The sequence below is a fragment of the Rhinatrema bivittatum genome, chromosome 11, assembly GCF_901001135.1.
Source record: "Rhinatrema bivittatum chromosome 11, aRhiBiv1.1, whole genome shotgun sequence".
In the NCBI taxonomy this organism is placed as follows: domain Eukaryota; kingdom Metazoa; phylum Chordata; class Amphibia; order Gymnophiona; family Rhinatrematidae; genus Rhinatrema; species Rhinatrema bivittatum.
The window spans coordinates 94,913,187-94,936,251 of record NC_042625.1 but is presented as its reverse complement, the minus strand read 5'-3'; the positions used below and the strand labels follow the sequence as shown (position 1 = coordinate 94,936,251).

Here is a 23,065-nt window from a genome sequence, read left to right as displayed (position 1 = left end):
AGAGAGAACACAGTCACAATGTGTATAGATGACACACTCGCCTATATAGACCCTCTAAAAGCTAAACTAACACACACACACACAACCATTCATACCCTTTTAAAAAACAAAAAAAACAGCAAATTGCACTTAAATTGACAGTGTACATGAATAACAATAATTCACAAATCTTCTATTTCCAAACTTGAATTACAAATTCCCAGTACTAAAATATGGGTCCAGATCATAGATTTCTTCACACAGATCTGAATATATTAATGAGTTCTAGAAGTAGATCCTAAGTCCGGGCGTTTAACTACTTCTCAACATGGGTCCTGTGAGTGTGTTATTTTGTTCAATAAATGCTATACACATTGTGAATGTGTCCTCTCTGTTTTTGTGTGATATACTAACAAGTAAATAAGGGAGTATTTATAATCGTGACCCTCTGTGTTATTTTACCAGCTGCAGAGAAGGCCATGCTGTACCATTTTACACCAATTCCAAAGGCAAAAAGTGGGAGAAAAGGCCCCGGGGAGTCCCCAAACTCAATCCTCCAGGGCCACAGTCCTCGCGGGCTTTCTGGATTTCCATAATGAATAGACATGAGATCTATTTGCTTGCACATAGATCTCCCGTGACCTTGTGACGCTCAAGGACCAAGTCTGAGGAGCCCCCCCCCCCCCCCCCCCAACGAATCCAGCGCAACCCAATGCAGATGTTCTGTGTGGTTGCAAGAAGGCTCTCCCTGTACTTTCTGTTTAGGATGATTGCAGTAGACACAGGGTTTCTCAGGATAGCCTTGGAGTACCCTTCCCCCTCCCTGGCTGGATATCTGCAGTGAATATGTATGAGCTGGGTTTGCATATCCTGCAGAAGAAGATGACTCTTGCTTTGTGCAGGTAAAAGCTGCCAAGGTGAGAGGTAGTGGGGATGGGAGTCTCCGGTTTCAACAGTTTCTGTCTCTTCCAGTTGAGGTCCTGGTGCTGATTGACTTCCAGGGGCAGCTGGAGGATGAGCTGCACATCAAGGCTGGGGACATCGTGAAAAACGTCCGGAAATCGACAGAGGATGGGTGGCTGGAAGGAGAGCTCAACGGGAAGAAAGGGGTTTTCCCTAAGCCCTTTGTTAAGGTAAAAGCTCAGACAGATGCTGGGAGTCGCCCCAGGAATATTACCAGGGCAGGGTTTTTTCTCTCTCGTGCTGGGAAGTCCTTTCCCTTCCCTGTTTTAAGGTGGAAAAGTTTTAATTCTTGGAAAAAGCAGGCGGACATAAAAATGAAAGTAAAGGTAAACTGCACCCAAGGGGATACTTGGGTGCGCAGGCAGCAAAAAGCATCTGACTGGGAGTCCAGGGCCTCGCAGAGCCCATCCCTTCCTCCCAGCCTGGCTCACCACAGCTGAATCAGCCTCCCCCTGTACCAGAGGTACCGCCTGCTCCTAAAGACCTGATGAGGATGCTCTGTTCTCATAAAAGGGCATAAAAACACCAGCAAGATTTCCTGTTTCATTTTGTGTCATTTCCCATGTGTGTAACAATTTTCTTTCATGTCTGTATTTTGCTGAAAACACGGTGCGTGCTGAAATGGTTCACATGCTAGAATCAAACCAATGCAATAAAATATATAGAAAATAAAACCATAGAAACATTGTAAAGCTGAAACAAATTGATAGAACAACTTGAAACAACATTTTTTTTCCATGCCCTGATGCTAATCTGCCTGAGGCTTCATAGCACTTTACACGGGGTTCGGTGACCCCAGAGACTGCGCTCCTCCTGTCTCACTGGGCTGGCTCTTCTGGCTATTTAAGGATACTGATCCAGCTGCACAGTTTCAGCATTCATGGGAGTGTCACTTATTTCCTGAGAGGAAATGCAATAGCACTTTTTTCATCTCTTGGATCCTGCACCAGTTTACAGTTTCCCAAATGCACATTTAATTGTATATGAGGGGAATAAAAGACCTTCATCCACAGGACCTCAGTCCTGTCCTGCTATTGCAGTACGGCTACACCACCTCCATACACACACACATGCAGCTCTGCTTCTGTACCTCAGTCCTGCCCTGCAGCACATCCTGTTATTCCAGTACAGAGACCCCCACACAGCTCTGCCAATGCACCTCACTCCTGCCCTGCAGCACCCCCTGCTATTCCAGTACAGAGACCCTCACACAGCTCTGCCAATGCACCTCACTCCTGCCCTGCAGCACCCCCTGCTATTCCAGTACAGAGACCCTCACACAGCTCTGCCAATGCACCTCACTCCTGCCCTGCAGCACCCCCCGCTATTCCAGTACTGAGACCCCCACACACAGCTCTGCCAATGCACCTCACTCCTGCCCTGCAGCACCCCCTGCTATTCCAGTACTGAGACCCTCACACAGCTCTGCCAATGCACCTCACTCCTGCCCTGCAGCACCCCCTGCTATTCCAGTACTGAGAACCTCACACACAGTTCTACCAATGCACCTCACTCCTACCCTGCAGCACCCCCTGCTATTCCAGTACTGAGACCCTCAAACACAGCTCTGCCAATGCACCTCACTCCTGCCCTGCAGCACCCCCTGCTATTCCAGTACTGAGATCCTCACATACAGCTCTGCCAATGCACCTCACTCCTGCCCTGCAGCACCCCCTGCTATTCCAGTACTGAGACCCTCACACAGCTCTGCCAATGCACCTCACTCCTGCCCTGCAGCACCCCCTGCTATTCCAGTACAGAGACCCTCACACACAGCTCTGCCAATGCACCTCACTCCTGCCCTGCAGCACCCCCTGCTATTCCAGTACTGAGACCCTCACACAGCTCTGCCAATGCACCTCACTCCTGCCCTGCAGCACCCCCTGCTATTCCAGTACTGAGAACCTCACACACAGTTCTACCAATGCACCTCACTCCTACCCTGCAGCACCCCCTGCTATTCCAGTACTGAGACCCTCAAACACAGCTCTGCCAATGCACCTCACTCCTGCCCTGCAGCACCCCCTGCTATTCCAGTACTGAGATCCTCACATACAGCTCTGCCAATGCACCTCACTCCTGCCCTGCAGCACCCCCTGCTATTCCAGTACTGAGACCCTCACACAGCTCTGCCAATGCACCTCACTCCTGCCCTGCAGCACCCCCTGCTATTCCAGTACAGAGACCCTCACACACAGCTCTGCCAATGCACCTCACTCCTGCCCTGCAGCACCCCCTGCTATTCCAGTACAGAGACCCTCACACACAGCTCTGCCAATGCACCTCACTCCTGCCCTGCAGCACCCCCTGCTATTCCAGTACTGAGACCCACACACGCAGCTCTGCCAATGCACCTCACTCCTACCCTGCAGCACCCCCTGCTATTCCAGTACAGAGACCCTCACACAGCTCTGCCAATGCACCTCACTCCTGCCCTGCAGCACCCCCTGCTATTCCAGTACTGAGACCCACACACGCAGCTCTGCCAATGCACCTCACTCCTACCCTGCAGCACCCCCTGCTATTCCAGTACAGAGACCCTCACACAGCTCTGCCAATGCACCTCACTCCTGCCCTGCAGCACCCCCTGCTATTCCAGTACTGAGACCCTCACACAGCTCTGCCAATGCACCTCACTCCTGCCCTGCAGCACCCCCTGCTATTCCAGTACTGAGACCCTCACACAGCTCTGCCAATGCACCTCACTCCTGCCCTGCAGCACCCCCTGCTATTCCAGTACTGAGACCCTCACACACAGCTCTGCCAATGCACCTCACTCCTGCCCTGCAGCACCCCCTGCTATTCCAGTACTGAGACCCTCACACAGCTCTGCCAATGCACCTCACTCCTGCCCTGCAGCACCCCCTGCTATTCCAGTACTGAGAACCTCACACACAGTTCTACCAATGCACCTCACTCCTACCCTGCAGCACCCCCTGCTATTCCAGTACTGAGACCCTCAAACACAGCTCTGCCAATGCACCTCACTCCTGCCCTGCAGCACCCCCTGCTATTCCAGTACTGAGATCCTCACATACAGCTCTGCCAATGCACCTCACTCCTGCCCTGCAGCACCCCCTGCTATTCCAGTACTGAGACCCTCACACAGCTCTGCCAATGCACCTCACTCCTGCCCTGCAGCACCCCCTGCTATTCCAGTACAGAGACCCTCACACACAGCTCTGCCAATGCACCTCACTCCTGCCCTGCAGCACCCCCTGCTATTCCAGTACTGAGACCCTCACACAGCTCTGCCAATGCACCTCACTCCTGCCCTGCAGCACCCCCTGCTATTCCAGTACTGAGACCCTCAAACACAGCTCTGCCAATGCACCTCACTCCTGCCCTGCAGCACCCCCTGCTATTCCAGTACTGAGATCCTCACATACAGCTCTGCCAATGCACCTCACTCCTGCCCTGCAGCACCCCCTGCTATTCCAGTACTGAGACCCTCACACAGCTCTGCCAATGCACCTCACTCCTGCCCTGCAGCACCCCCTGCTATTCCAGTACAGAGACCCTCACACACAGCTCTGCCAATGCACCTCACTCCTGCCCTGCAGCACCCCCTGCTATTCCAGTACTGAGACCCTCACACAGCTCTGCCAATGCACCTCACTCCTGCCCTGCAGCACCCCCTGCTATTCCAGTACAGAGACTAGCTCCCCCAACCACCACCAGTACAAACACATGAGTTCTGCCAGTGCACCTCAGTCCTGCCCTTCAGCACCTCCTGTTATTCCAGTACAGAGACCCCCATACACACATACAGCTCTGCTTCTGTACCTCAGTCCTGCCCTGCAGCACCTCCTGTTATTCCAGTACAGAGACCCTCACACACATACAGCTCTGCTTCTGTACCTCAGTCCTGCCCTGCAGCACCTCCTGTTATTCCAGTACAGAGACCAGCTTCCCCCCCCCCCCCCCCCACCCACCAATACACACTCACATGAGTTCTGCTAGTGCACCTCGGTCCTGCCCTGCAGCACCTCCTGTTATTCCAGTAAGAGACCACCAGTAACACACACAGACACAGGCTCTGCCAATGCATCCCAGCCCTGACCTGACTGTTCTAATCCTGGGAACATCAGGTTTTACATAGAGTGATATCCTAACACTAAAATGAGGTTTGATATTTCAAAGCTTGGAACTGTGCATCCGAAAGAAACAAACTCAAAAGCAGCCTTTCCTGTAAGCTCTACAACAAAATTATGCTCAAACTGATTTAGGAGACAGCTGCAAAGGTTTCGCAGAACCAGTGGAATCAAAGCCAGCCTTCAGCGAGGAAGACCAGGGATTCCTTTCTCATTTCGGACTGAGAGCACCAAAGCCAAGATCAGTACCACATCACACATGGTCAAATGTTCTCCGGTGGCAGAGAGGACCACAGCAAGTGGAATTCAGCTACAGTCAAAATCCTTTGAGGGGAACTAAGAGTACACGAGTTTGTGCCAAGGAAGTGTAGGTGAACTGTAACACAAACCCTCTCCCCCATACCCCTAGTGCACTGTGCCATAGGAGAAGAAGAACTGTATCATCTGCCTAGAATTTCATCTGTGTAATTCTGTAAAGAGGGCAATGGTAGTCAGCAGCAGTGGGTACCTGGGGGTGCTCAGCACCCACTCCCACGTCCATCCCTGTCCTCCAAGTCTCGCATGTGATTCACTGGGTAGTCTGTTGTTTTCTTTATTAATGAAGCTATGCGACAGTCTGTAGCACATAGCATGGAAATGAAGTTAATCATTTTGCTTATGACAGGTGGGATGTGTCACAGTAAAGTGCCTATTAAGAGATGAATCAGGTGTATGATTAGACAGGAGGGCGGACGGCTGCACGGATGTTACTATACTTGCTCTGCTTTGTCGTGTTGGAGAGAGGGAGAAGTGAGCAGAGCATCTGTTTTGTAATCTAATCTAATCTGAAGTTTAGATCCCACCCAGTGCACTTTACAACAGAGCAAAATGCATAAGTGAATGATCATACATGCATAATCAGAGGAGATTACATTTACTTTAAGCTTCAGTGGAATTTGTGTAACAGGGACAGGTGCTGTGTGTCCTTATTGTAAAAAACCTTTTGGGTGCCAGATTAAGAGCACTGGAAATGAATGTGATATCTTGGGGTATGGAACTGGTGGGGTGTTTTGGGCTGAATCTTGACCCGGTCCAACGTGTGCCAGCCAGGGCCATTATAAGAGGGATGCCACACCACCCTTTTGAGTCAGTCTGCAAGCCTGAAAGGTGGGGGCTGCTGAAAACAACACTTTGCCTGGGCACCAACTGGTCCAGTGACGGAAAGTCCCAGCTCACATTTGCAGGCATGATGGGGCACACACCTCAGGACTGGCACGGAGAGGTGAGGTGCCAGAAAGCTTATCGCAGCATGTTCTTGTTTGCCTTAATTCCTGCTGTTTTTATTTTTTATTTTCTATAACTCTTCCAGTGCCAAGATGATTCCAGGGTGGTTTTTAACAATAAATGTGAAACAAAGCAGTAGTCTGAGAAGTGATGGAGGTGCTTGTCAAAGCAGAGGAAAGGAAAAGAGAGCACAGGGATAGAAAAAGCTAAGCCCAAAACATCAAAGTACCTCACTGTTTAAAACAAAAGTCACTCTCTTCAGCCCCATCAGGTAGAGTTTGGTAGTTATACTGGTCCTGGAAGAAAATGGACTCTGCAGACGCTGATACTTTTCTTAGTGCAGCCATCTAGGAATTATTCAGAGAATGACAGAAGAGCACACAGCTCCCTCCCTTGGTGACTGTCACCTTCCAGGAATCCAGGTTCCAGTTAGGCAAAACTCCACATGACAACAGGAATCCCAAACTAGCAATGCATTCATTCATTTAGTTATTTAAAATATGTTTTTAGTAAATTCTAAACAAGTTGCAATAACTCATACATAATATCACGCCACAAATCATCCATCCCAGGTTGCAATTAACAGATGAGCCAGAAAAATATAAATGTTAAAAACAATTACAGGGCAGAGATGAAAGAGTTGGAGCTCTGAGTTCCAATCTCACTCCACATTCCCTCTATGAACTCTGGGCAGGTCACATCACCTCAGAGCATCCTACTGAACAGTAGCAATATCAGCAGTTTGATTTCTCCTCATCCTCATGTGCCATTCAAGTCCATGCATGTAGCCCATCCATCCTGGAAGAGGCTGCATGCATATTTCCGAGGTGATTAAAGCTTCTGTGATGACCAATTTTGCACTGGAGGAGAGGGGACATGTGAATGCCATTGAATATTACTTTGACCATTCCTTGCGAGTGGGCTGTCTGCCATGCCAGATCTCCTCTCCTGAGATTTTACTGCAGACTGGAAGGTGAAGTCCTAGTAATGCGTGAGGTGTGCTAATGCCTTGATGACTTTATCCATATCCTTCCTCTTTTCTTTTTCCTCCGCCCATCACACTGATTAGGTGGTGTTTAGCTGAACTGTTTGCACCCAGCTCATACTCCCCTGTCTTGCCCTTGCTACAGGAAATCCCGGCTTCTTTTATGGGTGATGGAGGTCAGAAATACCCACGATCCATCAGAAAACCAAAAGGTAAGTGAAAGAGCCCTAATCATGTGCAGAGCTGCCGGCGATGCTGATTATCGCAATGCACTGGGGACCCTGCACAGAGTGGCCGTGGATAAACGCCACTCTTCACTGAGCAGAGGGAGGCCTGATGTTTTTGGATAATGGCTTTGTGAGTTTTGCGGAATCACTGAAAGCCCGGTACTAAGCAGGGGACCTGAGTGCAGGGCCGGTGGGAGGCATTTAAGTGATCTAGGTGGCCACCAAGGGCACCAGACGTGGGTAGGGCACTGCGGGCACAGCAGTCGATGTGAGGGCAAGGTGCGATGTTAGCGAGATCGCCGGAGAGAGAGAGATCACGTGGTAGGGTGAAGTCACCACCTAGAGCGGCTGAACATCTGCACCGGTGCTGCCTGGGAGCTGAATTTAATGTAAGAATCAAAGAGGAAAATGACAAGGCCTGATGTGCTGGGGGAGCTATGGAGGGCAGTGTCCTGAAAAAGGGTAAAATACAGGCAGGGGAGGGGCCTGATGTGCTGGGGGGGGAGCTATGGAGGGCAGTGGCATGAAAAAGGGTAAAATACAGGCGGGGGAGGGGCCTGACATGCTGGGGGGGGGGGGCTATGGAGGGCAGTGGCATGAAAAAGGGTAAAATACTGGCAGGGGAGGGGCCTGACGTGCTGGGGGGGGGGAGCTATGGAGGGCAGTGGCATGAAAAAGGGTAAAATACAGGTGGGGGAGGGGCCTGACGTGCTGGTGGGGGGGGCTATGGAGGGCAGTGGCCTGAAAAAGGGTAAAATACAGGCGGGGGAGGGGCCTGACGTGCTGGGGGGGGGGCTATGGAGGGCAGTGGCATGAAAAAGGGTAAAATACAGGCGGGGAGGGGCCTGATGTGCTGGGGGGGGGGCTATGGAGGGCAGTGGCATGAAAAAGGGTAAAATACAGGTGGGGGAGGGGGAAGGATCTAGTGCTTGCCTAACTGAAATGAAAAAATCACAACAGGGCAGCAGGGATGAGCCCGTCTGCCATCATTTGCTGTGCACAAGGAGGGGAGGAAGCCACCCACAGGAATAGTCCCAGGCCTCTCTGTTACTCCCCGGACAGCAGCGCTGATTATTCTAATGAAAAGCACCTCCTTAAATCCATCCACTCGTGAATGTTTCACATGAGTTGTGCGAAGTCCAAATGTTGCACAAAGACGCAGGAGGAACTGACAGAAGCAGTGAACGGCTGTGCCCGAGCTTGCTTAAGCCCAGCCACTGTTGAGAAAGGCTGCTTTAGACTTGTGAAGCTGCTGAGGGCACCAGGTCACTGGACAGCAGAGCTGGAGTGTGTCTATGGCCATAGGTGCCGCTACCAAAAGGCGCTGTAACGCCGTCCTCAGTACGTGGAAAAGCAGCGCAGCCCACTGGCCACGCTGATGATTCTGGCGGAGCCGTAGGCGTCAGAACGGGGGGTGGGGGGCGCCGCCAACACTACCACGATCCCCTCACGCACCCTCCCTGCTCCTGAAGCGCAGGCTGCTTCTTCCTCCTCGACTGTCGTTCAGGCACCGGAGCAGGGAAGGTGAATGAGGGGATTGCAGAAGCATCGCGGGAGTGAGCAGCATTAAGAAAATCATGCACTGGCCACCTGCAGTGAGTGAGGGGATTGTGGGTGAGAAGGTATGGGAGGGGTAACGAGGCTTCTGGGCAGTAGAGGGCCTGGGAGGGCACTGCTGGGGAGTGGGGGGTCTGGATGAAGAGATGGGGCTGTGCAGTAAGGCTTCAGGGGAGTGGGATTTCTGGGAGGGGATCTGGAGAGCAAGACTGCAGGGAGTGGGGGATCTGGAAGGGGAGAGAGGGCAGGGTTTGAGAGAGGGGAGCAAAACTGCTGGGCCATTGGGGGGTCTAAAAGAGGGGTTGGGTCCAAGAGTGCTGGGAAGTGGGAGGAAGGGGAACAAGACTGTGTGTGGGAGAGAGCGCATGTGTGTGGGAGGGAGAGTGCACGTGTGTGGGAGAGAGAGTGCACGTGTGTGGGAGGGAGAGTGCACGTGTGTGGGAGAGAGAGAGAGCGCATGTGTGTGGGAGAGAGTGCGCGTGTGTGGGAGGGAGAGTCCGCGTGTGGGAGAGAGAGAGGGAGCGCATGTGTGTGGGAGAGAGGTTCTAGGTATGGATAACAGATTATTAGATTTAATTATTGGGTGTTATTTGATGTGTCATTTGAAATATTTTATTAATGTTTGGTCAATTTGTATGTGAGTTTTTAATTTTTGAATGCCATTTTATTCATTAGTTTTAAATTATTCTTTTTATTGCTATGGTTTTACAAATGTTATTGTTTTATGAGGAATGGTAATGCTTCAGTTTTTCCATTGTTGCAGTTCCTATAGAATTTATCTTGTTGAGGTTTCCTGTTCGGTTTTTGTCTGTACATTTCTATTTATATTTTATGATCTCTTTATTCTCTTTATATGTTTTGCATGGGTGACTGAAGTGAGGTATTTCAATAGTGTGTAGTTTGTATGTAGGGATCTATAGCAGCTTGGCTTGTTCTGTTTTCCTAATAGGGGGTGTAATATGTGCAGTGTTATTGCTGTTTGAGTGCTGGCAGTTAGTGCTGTTTTGATTATAGAAAGTTTATTGCATTGCAATTCTGTTTTCTCCTGGCTCTCTGAGGGTCATGCCCATGCCCAAGATGCATTACAGTAGGCCTAATACCATATGGGTTCTCTTGGATTTCTGCAGGGTTTTCTGGTTGGCATCACAGCAGTGCATGTAAATATAATTTTCATATTGTAAGTGATGCTTTTACCTCAGCTGAAGCTGTTGCTTTGAATATCCTTTTTCATGTAAAATCTGTTATTATAAATGCATATTTTTTAATTGTGTGTGAGGAGGGTGTGATGGGGTGGGGGATGCAGGCTGTAAGGTTTTCTTAGGGCACCTAATACCCTTGCACTGGCCATGGGCATTGCTGTACAAACATTTAACAGTCTCCCAACTCGTGGTGTCGTGTCTTGTGTAATGGGCGAGGGCACAGTTTGTCACTTGGCTACGGCTCTGCTGGACAGAATTGGAGGTGGTTGAGAGCAACGCTTCCTCCAAGCCAATCAGGTTTTCAGGATGTCCAGAATGAACAATCAGGAGACAGATTTGCATATACTCAGTCTCCACGGTATGCTGATCTATCTCATGCATATTCATTAGGGGTTCCCTGTCGGGAGTGTGCCTCCCAGACAGGGTCAAATCTATTGCTTTAGAGGGAATTGGACCAGGCAGCTTCAGGGAAAGAGGCTGCTTGTGCAGGAGCTACGTCGGAGGTAAAAGTCATTCAGTCACCTTGGAAATGTTACCTAAAGTCCAGCAGTGGCCCAGAGCGCTGACCAGTGTCCTGCAGCGATGACTTCAAGCAGTGCCAAAGTAGCTTTCTGTTGGCTCGTGGTAAAACAGGCATTTAAGAGTCTCAGCTGCAATGCTTAGTTTACCTCCGGTCTTTTTCTACAAGCACTCAGCATGTTGCAATTTAATTCTAAAATGTGTGCATCACTTCCCAAGCCAATGCACAAGGCAGGGAGATGTAGGCATAACATGGGATGAACCCTTTGGTACATCAGGACTGAGAGAGTTTATTCCACAGATCAGCAAATGTGGAGTAGCAGCAGCCAAGGAACAAAAATGCCAGGGAAACAGAAGCCGTATTCCCCTCCCTCCCCCCCCCCCCCCCCCAGGGGCTTTCTCCTGTACTGGGCTAAAGAAGAACGAATTTAAGACCCTTTCCAAGAAACAAACCTGCCACTAATCGTGGAGCAATCCTCTAATGGCTTTCCATGGAATAGAGGACTGGGGCTCTCTCCTGTGGCCCAGCGTCAGATTCTGCTGGTGCGACGGGATTTAAGCTCCTGCATGGAGACCGAAAGATGAAATCCTGGATTGATTGACTTAAACATTTTTATATTCTGCCGCCTCCAAATTATTCTTCAGAGCAGATTACACTGTGTTCATACTGTACATACAGAAATAATAAAATACAAACATCATATAAAAATGTAAAACATCTCAATGTGACTGCATAAAAGCTAAATTTGCATAGTAGCATATAACTGACAAAAGCTACTTATATGCCTGAATAAAATGCAACGCCTTTACCCTTTTTCTAAGGATGTTAAAATCAAGTAGCAGAGGCTGGCACTCTATATGAAAATGCTCTGGCACCAGTCTGCTGGAGCTTACATTCCCAAGAAGCCTGAGCAACTAACCGATTCAATTCAGTTGATCTCAAAGTATTTATTGGATTATATGTAGTGAGCAAGAATTCTCCAAATGAAGAAGTTTACCTATTACACAACATGCAAATCCTGCAGGATTGAGGAGCTATGCTCCCAGTACTTGGTACCAGTAAGTAGTAGCCTAGCAGCTGCAATCTTTATTAATTGTAGTACCCAGATTTGGTTTTTCAGTAGCCCTAAACGCTATTCCAATAATATATAGTAGTTGACCAAAGACCAGGACTTATAAAACTGTTCTAAATTGGATGGAAACACCCCTATGTCAGCGAGAGAAGAGGAGCACCAGTCTGCCAAAACAGAAAATTAGTTAAAAGAAATCCAGTCAACACGGAGGTTGGGTGGAGATCATTCCTTCTGAAAGGCTAATAATGAACTGTTTGAAGATCTCAACTTTCGGGACTCCTGAGATTGGCCAACCTCTGCCCATAAGATCTTGTATTATGCATGCTCAGCTAATAATCGCACCAATATGCTTGTGTAAATGATTAGCTGTTTTCCAGGTAAAAGAGATCCACTGACCTATCCTCCCCATTTTCTAGCAGTCCTGGTTTGGGATGCCCTGACCCTGGGGTAATGTTCCTGACTCTTGTATCTAGAAAGGGATTGCTATGTTGGGTTGGGTGAAAGAGCTGCAGATCTGAAGGCTCCTGTGGAGAACAACAACTGACTGGTTCTCTCTTTTATAGCACCAATTATACTTGTAAACCCAGGAAAGCAAAGTTCAGCATGCAAACAGTTACCTAAAGATGCACAAATCTAATTCCACCATCTCTGGCCAGCCGCCGGCAGGGAATACGCATTTGGGGACTTCCTGGATTGCAGAGCTCTGGGAAAGCAAACAGGGCTTGGCAGAGCGCCAGAGTAAACTGTTTAGAAATGTTACTGTTCCTGCTGCTCTGTGAACATATTTGGGTGGGTGGCTGCACAAACACCTCAGGGCTGAAAGAGAAATCTCTGTACTGAGAGCTAGGAAGTGTGAGAAGGAGAATCCCAATAAACATCAAGCTCCACAGACATTAACAACGCTAGGACACCTTTCCCAAGGGCAGGGCTGCTACTCAGGACATCTAAGTTCAACTCCAGCAATGTTTCTGTGGTCGGCAGCTGGAGAACAATAGCAGGTTCTGGCTGGTGCTTGAACAGAGACCTTCCAGCACTCAAGGTCATAGACCTATAGGCTCAGGAGCATCATTACAAAAAATGTCTTACCGAGGGCAGACGCCTAAAGCTGCTCCTCCCCACTGCTGTCCCACATACAGAGGGGCCGATGCAATATCGCACGCGTAAAACCATGCATCCAAACTGGGCGCGCAGTGCAATATTCGAATGAGCTGCCACGCTAAAAAGGATGCGCTAGGGATAAATTGTGCGTCCCTAGCGCTCAAAAGCATCGGGCGATCAGGAGACGCGGCTGTGCGTGGGTTAGGAAAACGGATGATCGATACGAGCGTCCGCTTATCCCACCACCAATAATTTACCGCCACAATATGCACACACAATATACACGGGCAGCAGTGTGTATATTGTGCACACACCCCCCTCCCCAATTTTTTTCCATCAAGCCTTTCATTTTTGAATAATTTTTAGTCATCGCAAGGAGTGGAGCTTAGCATTGTGATGATACTAAGTAGGAGGAACCACAGAAAAGCAGTATTTTTTTTTCTTTTTAGTCGAATCCTTGATGCACAGCAAGACTTTACGCCAGCTCTGGGGCTGGCATTAAATTTTCAGTATTAAAAAGAGCACATTAGGTGCTCGATGATTTTTTGCATCAGGGGTAATAGCTAATAGCCTCATCTACACGCCATTTACGTGTGATGAGCGCTATCAGCTTCACGCTTGTTTGGACGCGCGTTTTGAACGCGCTAATCCCCTTATTACATCAGGTGTTAGTCTAGCATGTCCAAAACACGTGTCCAACTGCTGACTAACCTGGGCGCTAGCCTGGGTGCACTTTATTGAATCGACCTGAGAGTTCCCATCCCCGAGCTCACACTGATCTTAAAACAAGGAACTGCTTTGGTTGCCTCCAAAACCCAAACAGAGCCCTTCCCTGCCACTCCAGAGTTATCTTTTCAATCCAGTTCAGCAAGCCTGAGCTGGATCTGTAGCTAATGTGTTTACTTCATAAGTAACAATTGTAAAACATATTGTAATTTGTGAGTTTGTAATTTCCATTATAAAGCTATGAGTTGAAAAGGTCTTGTTGGCTAATTTTCCATGGAACTGGCTTTGCCTCCCCTGCCCTGCTCTTACCACAGAGTTTCTTCCTAGCCCTTGTCTTTGCTTCTTAAGCTTTCCTTTCCCTGCATTACAAGCTTCTTTCGACCTGGAAGCTTCCGCAGAAAGCACGTGCAGTGCTAGAATTTGTCACCTACATCCGGCTTCACAACACGAGTGCAGCATGCACTGGCCTTAATCACCCGCTTACAATTTCTATTCAAGTCCTTTTCCCTAACGGCTTACATTTGTCCATCCTAGTATTTGCAAGCATAATACCACATTGGGACATGAGCTAAAAACATAGTCAGTAACATGGAACACATTTACTCTGTGCCTCTTTGAAGCAATCCTAATCATTTCTACCATTTCTGCTGTTTGCCTTTCTAGTCCTTCACAGATAGCTTTTAAAGAACAGTAGCTAATTAAATACTGAATCTGTGCAGGATTCCTGCCGTTGACAATCTTATAAACCTTCCCTGAACAAATCCTTCATAAGATAAAAGATTTTTTTCCTCCCAACTTCAGTTCAGGCAGCAAAGAAGCAGCAGCGATGGTGCAAAGCAAGTTTCCCGTATAACCCGGAGAAGCCGGATGAGCTGGAGCTGCTTGCTGGAGATACTGTTGAGGTGCTTCATGAGGTGAGGAAGGCACTACCGGTGAAATCTGTGTGTCCAGAGCCCAGAAAGAAGGGAGCTAGAGAAGGGATGGTGGCCACAATGATCCCTCAAATTTTTTAAAAATTACATGTACACAAATGCTCTTTTTGTGCAACTTTTTATAAGCAAAGTTCAAATTTGTGCACGCCGAGCCAGTATAATGCAAATAATATCAGGATTTCTTGTGTTTGCTGCATGCACAGGGTTCATGACCTGTATGCACGTGCATACATGCATGCAGCTTAGAGGGAACAGTGGTGGCCCAGAGAGGAGAAGGGTGGGGTGCAGGGACAGACACCTGTAAGCCATTGGTAGAAGACTGGCCCATGTCATTAGTGAAAGAAGATGATTACAGCGCTTGGGCTCTTATGCCATACAATGGAAGTTCCTTAAACCTCTCATTTCACAAAGTCAGGGAAGAGAGGGTCCTATCCATGAGCAGGGCAAGAGGGCCCATGGCTTTGATAAACTTAGAATGACAATTGATTTGGTCTCAGATTGCTTGGCAGGGTGTTATGTTCAAATTCACATATCTACCAGTTCCAGAGCATTGTCATTGCCTCTTTTGTGTTCTGCTGCAGATTGAAGATGGCTGGTGGTTGGGGAAGAAGGGGGTTCAGATTGGCGCTTTCCCCTCCAACTTTGTGGAAGAACTGCCTGCGATCCCTCCTGGTAAAAAGTTACTGAATGCGTTTTCTCTCTAGAAGCATTCGGAGAAAGAAAGGGGTTTAATCCACTGAAGTAGATGAGGCCAGTAATATTGGCTGAAGAGAGGCTCTATTACAGAGCTCCTGACCATGTCTGAAAGATGCTGCTGTTGGGGGCCAGTCAAGACTGTGTCCGAGATATATCTTTCTCTATCCCTCTCCTGCTGGGGGGTGAGCCATGAATGGATAACCCTCAGACCCAGTTGTGTCTAGCGTGGGAAGATTTTAGCAGCAAGTAATGCTAGAAATATTCATGAAATTTGTCTTTTATTGTGTGCCCCATCCAGAAACGGTACCTGAGCTCGATGTAAGCAACTGGGCAGGCAAACAGAGACCCAAACTGGGAGATACAACATTTATCATAAAGGAAGCTGAAAAGGTACAAGCAGGGTCAGTAGAGAACACATCTCAAGGCAGAAATACATGGCCTTGCCCAGCAGTGACTAAGCTTCAGCATGTATCAATGTAACCATGTGCATTCGTATGTCATGTGTGTCTGCTCAGTGCATCTGATGTCACTTTCCGGTGCTTAAAATGAATTTGCTAATGTATCACTGAACCATGACAGATTGCCAAATTCAATCTTTATAACCAAATTCCCAAAGACCTTTCATTGTAGGGTCATTATCCTGGCACAACAGTGAAATGTTACTCTGGCCCCCGCCCTCCCATCAGATCATTGCCTTGTTGCCTGTTTCACACTGCCGTCCTGTCTGGGGCAGGCACGGAGCAGGCTAGTGAAGGGGAAACAGGTAGAAGGTATGAAAGAAAGGGATATAGTTGGGACACTTGTGGAGGGTGGTGGAAGGGAGCTGGTGTTGGTTTAGGCAATGAGAATTTGTGTGCTGATCCACCCAAGTGGTAGAAAACCAGAGAGAGAGAGAGTCTTAATCTAGGCAGAAATGATGGGCCAGCCATTATTTATTATGTTACTATGTGTTTCCTCTTCACAGCCAAAGTCTAAAGAGAAAGCAAGTGCAAACAATCAGAAAGGTAACATCCAACGCAACAATGTAACGTGTCGCCTCCTCTTCCTGCTGTAAGCTTTCTACAGCTCAGACTGTGAACCTGGATTACCAAGGCTTTTCTCCCATTCTGAGTCTATGGGAAAAATGCGTCAGCTCTGTGCTTGTTGTCTCTCTGTCTGCCTGTGTTAATGCTTTTTCTGAATCCATGCCCTTCTGGATATAAATCCTTGAAATGATCTCTGATTAACTGAAGATTCAGGTATGGAAATAGCATGATGATAAAATCTCTTTGAAAAAACAGAAGGGAGTAGGGGAAGAGAGATGGTTTTTAATTCGTAGCTTTCAGCCAGGGCTGAAAGTGTTATAGTGACTTGATAAGTCAATATCTGTGAAGAAATGATACAACAGCCACAAAAATGCACTGATTATGTCCAAATTTGGGGAGAAGATGGAGCATGGGTCTGGAACCCACACACTATTGAAAATGACCTCAGTCTTATAAGGGTGACGTCACTTTCAGCAGGGTCAAAGTTGAAAAGAGCTAGAAGATCCAGGCATAAATGTGGTGTTGGCTTTCTCGGACATCCCAAGAGTTCATGGGTCAGAATAAGTAAATCTAAATCCGCTTGCACTGGTGAACTGTTGCCTGATTTCTTCTCTACCTTTCATGGCAAAAGTCACTGAAACACTGTTTTATTTAGGAATTAAATGAGTTTGTTAAGAGTAATGAGATCCTGGACCAGTTATGGCTTTGGGAAATCCTGGAGTAGAGACCCTTTTTCTCTCAGCGTAGGGGACTTGATGAGGGGATCACTATGTTCTCAGATTCCCTTCATCGCCAGGCACTCCTCTTTCTCTTGACAGAGTGTAGGATCTCCAGAACGGTGCTAGATTGGTTCAAATCATATTTGACCAGAAGATCTCACCAGGTCAGGATTAAAAATATCAGATTTGTTCTGCAGTGTCCCAGGGGTGTCCTTTTCAGTTCTTCTACTCAATATTTATTTATCACCTGTCTGCAAGTTGTTTTCTGTCCCTATGTACTGGATACAGACTGTGCGCAGACAACGTCCAGTTTCTCATCTCCATGAGGTCATCCTGGACTGATACAGTTGCGTGTGAGTCAATCTGTATCTCAGCTATTAAATGCTGGCTGACCCACAACAAACTAGTCCTGAACCTAGAAAAAACCGAGGTTCTTGTGCTTACTCATAGAACCTCTAGCCCTATTGATTGAAAATACTCCTCTGTCGGTAGCTCCATATGTAAAGAGTTTTGGCATTTTGATAGACTTGAATTTGACTTTCCAGCATCAGATCAGGGTCGCATGTTGCATGTGCTGAAATCCCTTTTAAATCCTTTGGACTTTTGTTCAGTGGTTCAGGCTTTTGTTATGCTGCTTCTTGGTTACTGTAACTCCTGATATATTGGACTTCCTGAATATGCTTTGCGGGCATTGCAGGTACTTCAGAACATTGCCACCCATTTGAATTTGGGATGGGGAATTAGAGAACATATCATCCTGGTCCTTGCTAGTCTGTTCTGGCTTAATAGGATGGTGATGCTGGTTGACAAAGTTCTTAGTCTTGATTCTCTCCCATGGGCCAATGCTATGCTCCGTAATTAAGATCCTTGTTTAGTATTGTGATGGTGCACCGGGCAGAAACCTGGAAAGATTCCCTTCTGTGGCTGTTCCATGTTTCTGGAATTCTCTGCCTCACTACCTGTGCTAAGACTTTGAAGTCCTTGCTTAAGACTTATGTCTTTAAGCAAGCATTTTTGTGAGGATGTTGATGTGCTTGCACTGGCTTGTCCCCCTGGTTTGTATCAGCAGTGTGCTGTTGTTTATCATTAAGTTTGTTTGTTGAGTTATTTTTATTTTTTTTATATGCATACTTTGAGTTTATCATGGATGTATATGTTTTGCATGTCGCCTTGAGCCTGGCACCAGGTGACTAATAAACCAATAAATGATAAATAAATATTAATAGTAACACTGCACTTAGCTTCGCATCGGCAGCATGCCTTATCACATGCTTCCCTCTGACGTTTCAGGCAAAGAGTACTGCAAAGTAATGTTCAATTATGAAACTGCACTCCAAGATGAACTGGCGCTGAAAAAAGGAGACGTTGTTTTAATACTGCAGAAGGTAAGAGTTTAGTGAAGCAGTGCTGAATCTTTCTGTGCTGTTTATGACATGGGTTGGGGCAGATGCCTGCAGAGCTGATAGTGGGCAACCTTTCACAGATGGTTGCCCTGCATTGAGATTGTCCTGAGTTCTAGTGAGAATGCATTGAACTTTTCCATGTGCAATAAGTTTGTTCTTGCAGTACTCGCTAGTGGGCATCTTACCCAGCCAACACACTTTTGACAAGGTGCATTTCTTCTTCTCTGAACTCCTTAGAGTCTGTTTTCAAAGAGCCGCTGAGCAGTGAAGCTTGGCTGCTTAATTGCAAGTGAAAACTAGCCAAAGCCTAGGCTGAATATCTGGTTAAATGTGGCCAGAAAGTCTTGTGTGCTTAGATCTGAGTCAGCTATTTGCGCAGCAGCAGGTAGGAGGATAAATGTAAGTCTGACCCCACCTCTTTATTTGTCTCACTGGATCTGTGCAGACTGGGGGGAGAAGGCAGAGGGGATTTCTAGTCAGTTAGATTTATGCACTTTACAAGTCAATTTTTAACTGCATAAATCTTTTAAATATCGACCCCCCCCCCCCTTTGAGTGAATTTGTTTTGTGGGCTGCAGGAACTTGATTGTGGCCCATGGCTGCTGTTGTGGGACATCAGACTAACGGGTGAGATGAGATGAGATAATGGCATCCAATATTTATTTCCTTCTGCAGGAAACAGAAGATGAGGGCTGGTGGGAAGGGGAGTTGGACGGGAAGACTGGCCTGTTTCCTGATAATTTCGTCATCCTACTGCCCCCCAAATCTCAGGTATTGTTACTGTGTCCTAATGGCAACCAACACTTTAATAGCAGTAATACACCAGTTCTCTGTTAACTGGAAGGTCAGGCCTTAGGACGGTTGGCATGAGCCCTCTTTAACACAGCATGGTTGTAACAAACCAGCCCTCTTTGCAACAGACATTGTATCACAGGATTGTTGAAATTAGGCAGTATATCACATCTATTAAATAAATAAAATAAATATATCAGGAATCAAACACATTAGCAGGGAATCTCACATACTGCAACACCATTGGTAATAACAGGGGCATGTAAGGGAACTGTGAGAGGACTAAATTATGTACCCAGCATGCTTAGCTGGGAGAGACATCACATCTCATGGACACAATGAAGACAAAATAAGTTGACTGGGAAAATGGCCAACCATTATGTGCAAAAAAGTCCTCTGGGGCAGAGAAAATGAATTGACAGAATTAATTTCAATGCAAGAGATAATTTGTTCTTCTGGAAGACCCAAACCAGCCAACGGGAGTGACCACTGTACAGTTCTTTGCTGAAGACTATGTCACCCCAGCCAATAATTGTGTAATCACTTGGGTTTACTAAGGCCCAGTTAGAGAACACTGATCTGTAACTTGAATTGCAGTGATACCCGTTTCTCTCCACGAGGCCTCGGATATTTACAGGAACAGAAAGCAAAACAGACTTAGGTCATTCATAGACTGCAGCCTGTTACGTTTCAGTATTCTGCCCTGTGGTCAGCAAATGAACTTCAATAGCCATATACTGCTTAACAAGGATACAAGCTGAATTAATGTTGATAATATTTTTATGTTTGCAGAAGACAGATAAGCCTCCTGCTCGGACATTAGCTATCAAAGGTCAAGGTAAGCAAAAGCAGTGGGGAGATTACGAGCCATGAAACTGTGGGGTGTATTCCTGGATTCAGGGTAAGAGTTATGATGACTATATGCACGTTTTCAAAGAACGATGCAGCTCTTAGAGCTCCAGTTCAGAAGTTTTGAAGGCAGCTGCTTGTTCCCTGGCCTCTCATGTAGATGATGATTGCCATGGCTGCCAGTGAAGGATAAAGTTCATGGGACTGAGAACTGTACTGTTGTGATTCCATCAAAAGTTCACATTATTGCTAGTAAGAAGGAAAGTCCAATGTGTTGGGGAGATCACTGGAGCCCTCATCACTTGCCATTACATTTCTTGGAGGGATGGGGCAGCTTTCTAATTGTCTGCAATGGGACTTAGATTTGGCACTAATTTTCAAGGAGAAAACACAAGTACGTCTTGGAACAATGCATGGATTTCCAGCAGCACAGAGGGAGGGTGGTTTCCAGATGCCTGATTTATGCATATAGAAACATAGAAACATAGAAATGACGGCAGAAGAAGACCAAACGGCCCATCCAGTCTGCCCAGCAAGCTTTGAATTTTTTTTCTCATACTTCTGTTAGTCTTGGCTCTTAGTAACCTTTTGGTTCTATTTCCCTTCCACCCCCACCATTAACGCAGAGAGCAGTGTTGGAACTGCATCTAAGTGAATATCTAGCTTAATTAGTCAGGGGTAGTAACCGCCGCAATAAACAAGCTACACCCGTGCCTATCCGCTTACCCAGACTATGTAATTCAGTCCTTGTTGGTTGTAGTCTGTATATAGATCCACTTTTCTTCATTCCCCCTGCCATTAAAGCAGAGAGCTATGTTGGATATGCGTGAAGTATCAGCAGAGAGGTATGCTGGATATGCGTGAAGTATCAGTCTTTCTCCCCTGCCGTTGAAGCAGAGAGCTATGCTGGATATGTATTGAAAGTGAAGTATCAGGCTTATTTGGTTTGGGGTAGTAACCGCCGTAACAAGCAAGCTACTCCCTGCTTTTTTGTGAACGCAGATTCTTTTTTCCACATTTCCTCTTGCCGTTGAAGCTTAGAGCAATGTTGGAGTCGCATTAACCGTGTATATGTTTATTGAATAAGGGTATTATCTCCAGGCAGTAGCCGTCATTCCCGCGAGCCACCCACTCTTCATTCACGTCCTCTAGTCTTTATGGATCCACAGTGTTTATCCCACGCCCCTTTGAAGTTCTTCACAGTTCTGGTCTTCACCACTTCCTCCAGAAGGGGCATTCCAGGCATCCACCACCCTCTCCATGAAGAAATACTTCCTGACATTGGTTCTGAGTCTTCCTCCCTGGAGTTTCAAATCATGACCCCTGGTTCTGCTGAATTTTTTCTGACGGAAAAGGTTTGTCGTTGTCTTTGGATCATTAAAACTTTTCAAGAATCTGAAAGTCTGTATCATATCACCTCTGCTCCTCCTTTCCTCTAGGGTGTACATATTTAGATTCTTCAATCTCTCGTCATAAGTCATTTGATGAAGACCATCCACCTTTCTGGTCGCCCTTCTCTGGACCGTATCTTTGGAGATACGGTCTCCAGAACTGAACACAGTACTCCAGGTGAGGCCTCACCAAGGCCCTGTACAAGGGGATAATCACTTCCCTTTTCTTACTCGATATTCCTCTCTCTATGCAGCCCAGCATTCTTCTGGCTTTAGCTATCGCCTTGTCACATTGTTTTGCCGACTTCAGATCATTAGACACTATCACTCCAAGGTCTCTCTCCTGCTCCGTGCACATCAACCTTCCCCCCCCCTCCCCCCATTGAATACAGTTCATTCAGATTTCCACTCCCCATATGCATGACTCTGCACTTCTTGGCATTGAATCTCAGCTGATATATCTTTGACCACTCTTCCAGCTTCCTTAAATCCCGTCTCATTCTCTCCACTCCTTCCGGCATGACCACTCTGTTGCAGATCTTAGTGTCGTCCGCAAAAAGACAAATTTTACCTTCTATCCCATCCGCAATGTCGCTCACAAAGATATTGAACAGGACCGGTCCCAACACCGATCCTTGCGGTACACCACTTAACACCGTTCTCTCTTCAGAGTAAGTTCCATTTACCAAAACACATTGTCTTCTGTCCGTCAACCAGTTTGCAATCCAGGCCACCACCTCGGCACTCACTCCTAAGCTTCTCATTTTATTCACCAGTCTCCTGTGCGGGACTGTATCAAAAGCTTTGCTGAAATCCAAGTAGATGACATTGAGTGCTCTTCCTTGATCCAATTCCTTGGTTACCCAGTCAAAAATATAAATAGCTCTTTACCCATGGAGATGGTTTTGAAAATTACCCGTGTTATGTTGTGAAGCAGTGGCTTGTAGTACATTGTATAAAGTCAGATACACCTTCCACTACCACTGTCACTCTCATGACTTTCTGTGTTAGGAGGTAACTTTTTAAACCCCAGGGATAGCTTGCAGGCCCCATGGGTAGTTTCCCTTTGAAGGTTTGGGTTCAGCTGGTGCTGCGGGCATGTGAGCAACCCTTGGCTCTGCACCAGTTGGACAGCAAAGTCTGCATTATAAATCATGCATGGCAATTTCAAGACAATGCTGGATCCACCTTCCCCCATCTCTGGCCCCACCCCTTGGCAGGATGAGTAAAACTGTGCGGGTACTGTTACACGCAAAAGGAGAGGGAAGCTTTCAACTGAGAAGTTTCCCAGGTAAAATCATTTTAAAATTGCCCTTTATTGAAGCAGTCTGGACTGCTCCTTGGGACTGTCATAAATTTCTGGAATCCAGGCTTGGATCCCCTTGTTAGTTATGCTGACTCCTGTCTTAAAGATCTGAAACTGCGTTGTAGAATGAGGACAAAATGGCTGCCAAAAACTGCTAAGGGCCACAGAACCAGAGATGACGAACGGCTATTGCATACTGGGGTTTAATTAAATGTATATTTATTAGGAGCTAAAGCTGGACCTTCTGTAGAAATAATTGAGTGCTTACT

The 23,065-nt window shown here is 47.1% G+C and overlaps 1 protein-coding gene across 2 annotated transcripts in view; it reads left to right on the top strand.

Moving 5' to 3' along the window:
- SH3D21 (SH3 domain containing 21) overlaps nucleotides 1-23,065 on the top strand; it is a 52,056-nt gene that overhangs the window by 4,274 nt on the left and 24,717 nt on the right. For both annotated transcript variants that reach the window (XM_029571129.1, XM_029571128.1), the window contains exons 2-10: nucleotides 952-1,112; nucleotides 7,430-7,496; nucleotides 14,485-14,597; nucleotides 15,197-15,287; nucleotides 15,610-15,701; nucleotides 16,276-16,315; nucleotides 18,346-18,440; nucleotides 19,134-19,229; nucleotides 20,043-20,088. In XM_029571129.1, coding sequence (XP_029426989.1) covers nucleotides 952-1,112; nucleotides 7,430-7,496; nucleotides 14,485-14,597; nucleotides 15,197-15,287; nucleotides 15,610-15,701; nucleotides 16,276-16,315; nucleotides 18,346-18,440; nucleotides 19,134-19,229; nucleotides 20,043-20,088 — 801 coding nt within the window. The remainder of the gene's footprint in view (nucleotides 1-951; nucleotides 1,113-7,429; nucleotides 7,497-14,484; nucleotides 14,598-15,196; nucleotides 15,288-15,609; nucleotides 15,702-16,275; nucleotides 16,316-18,345; nucleotides 18,441-19,133; nucleotides 19,230-20,042; nucleotides 20,089-23,065) is intronic.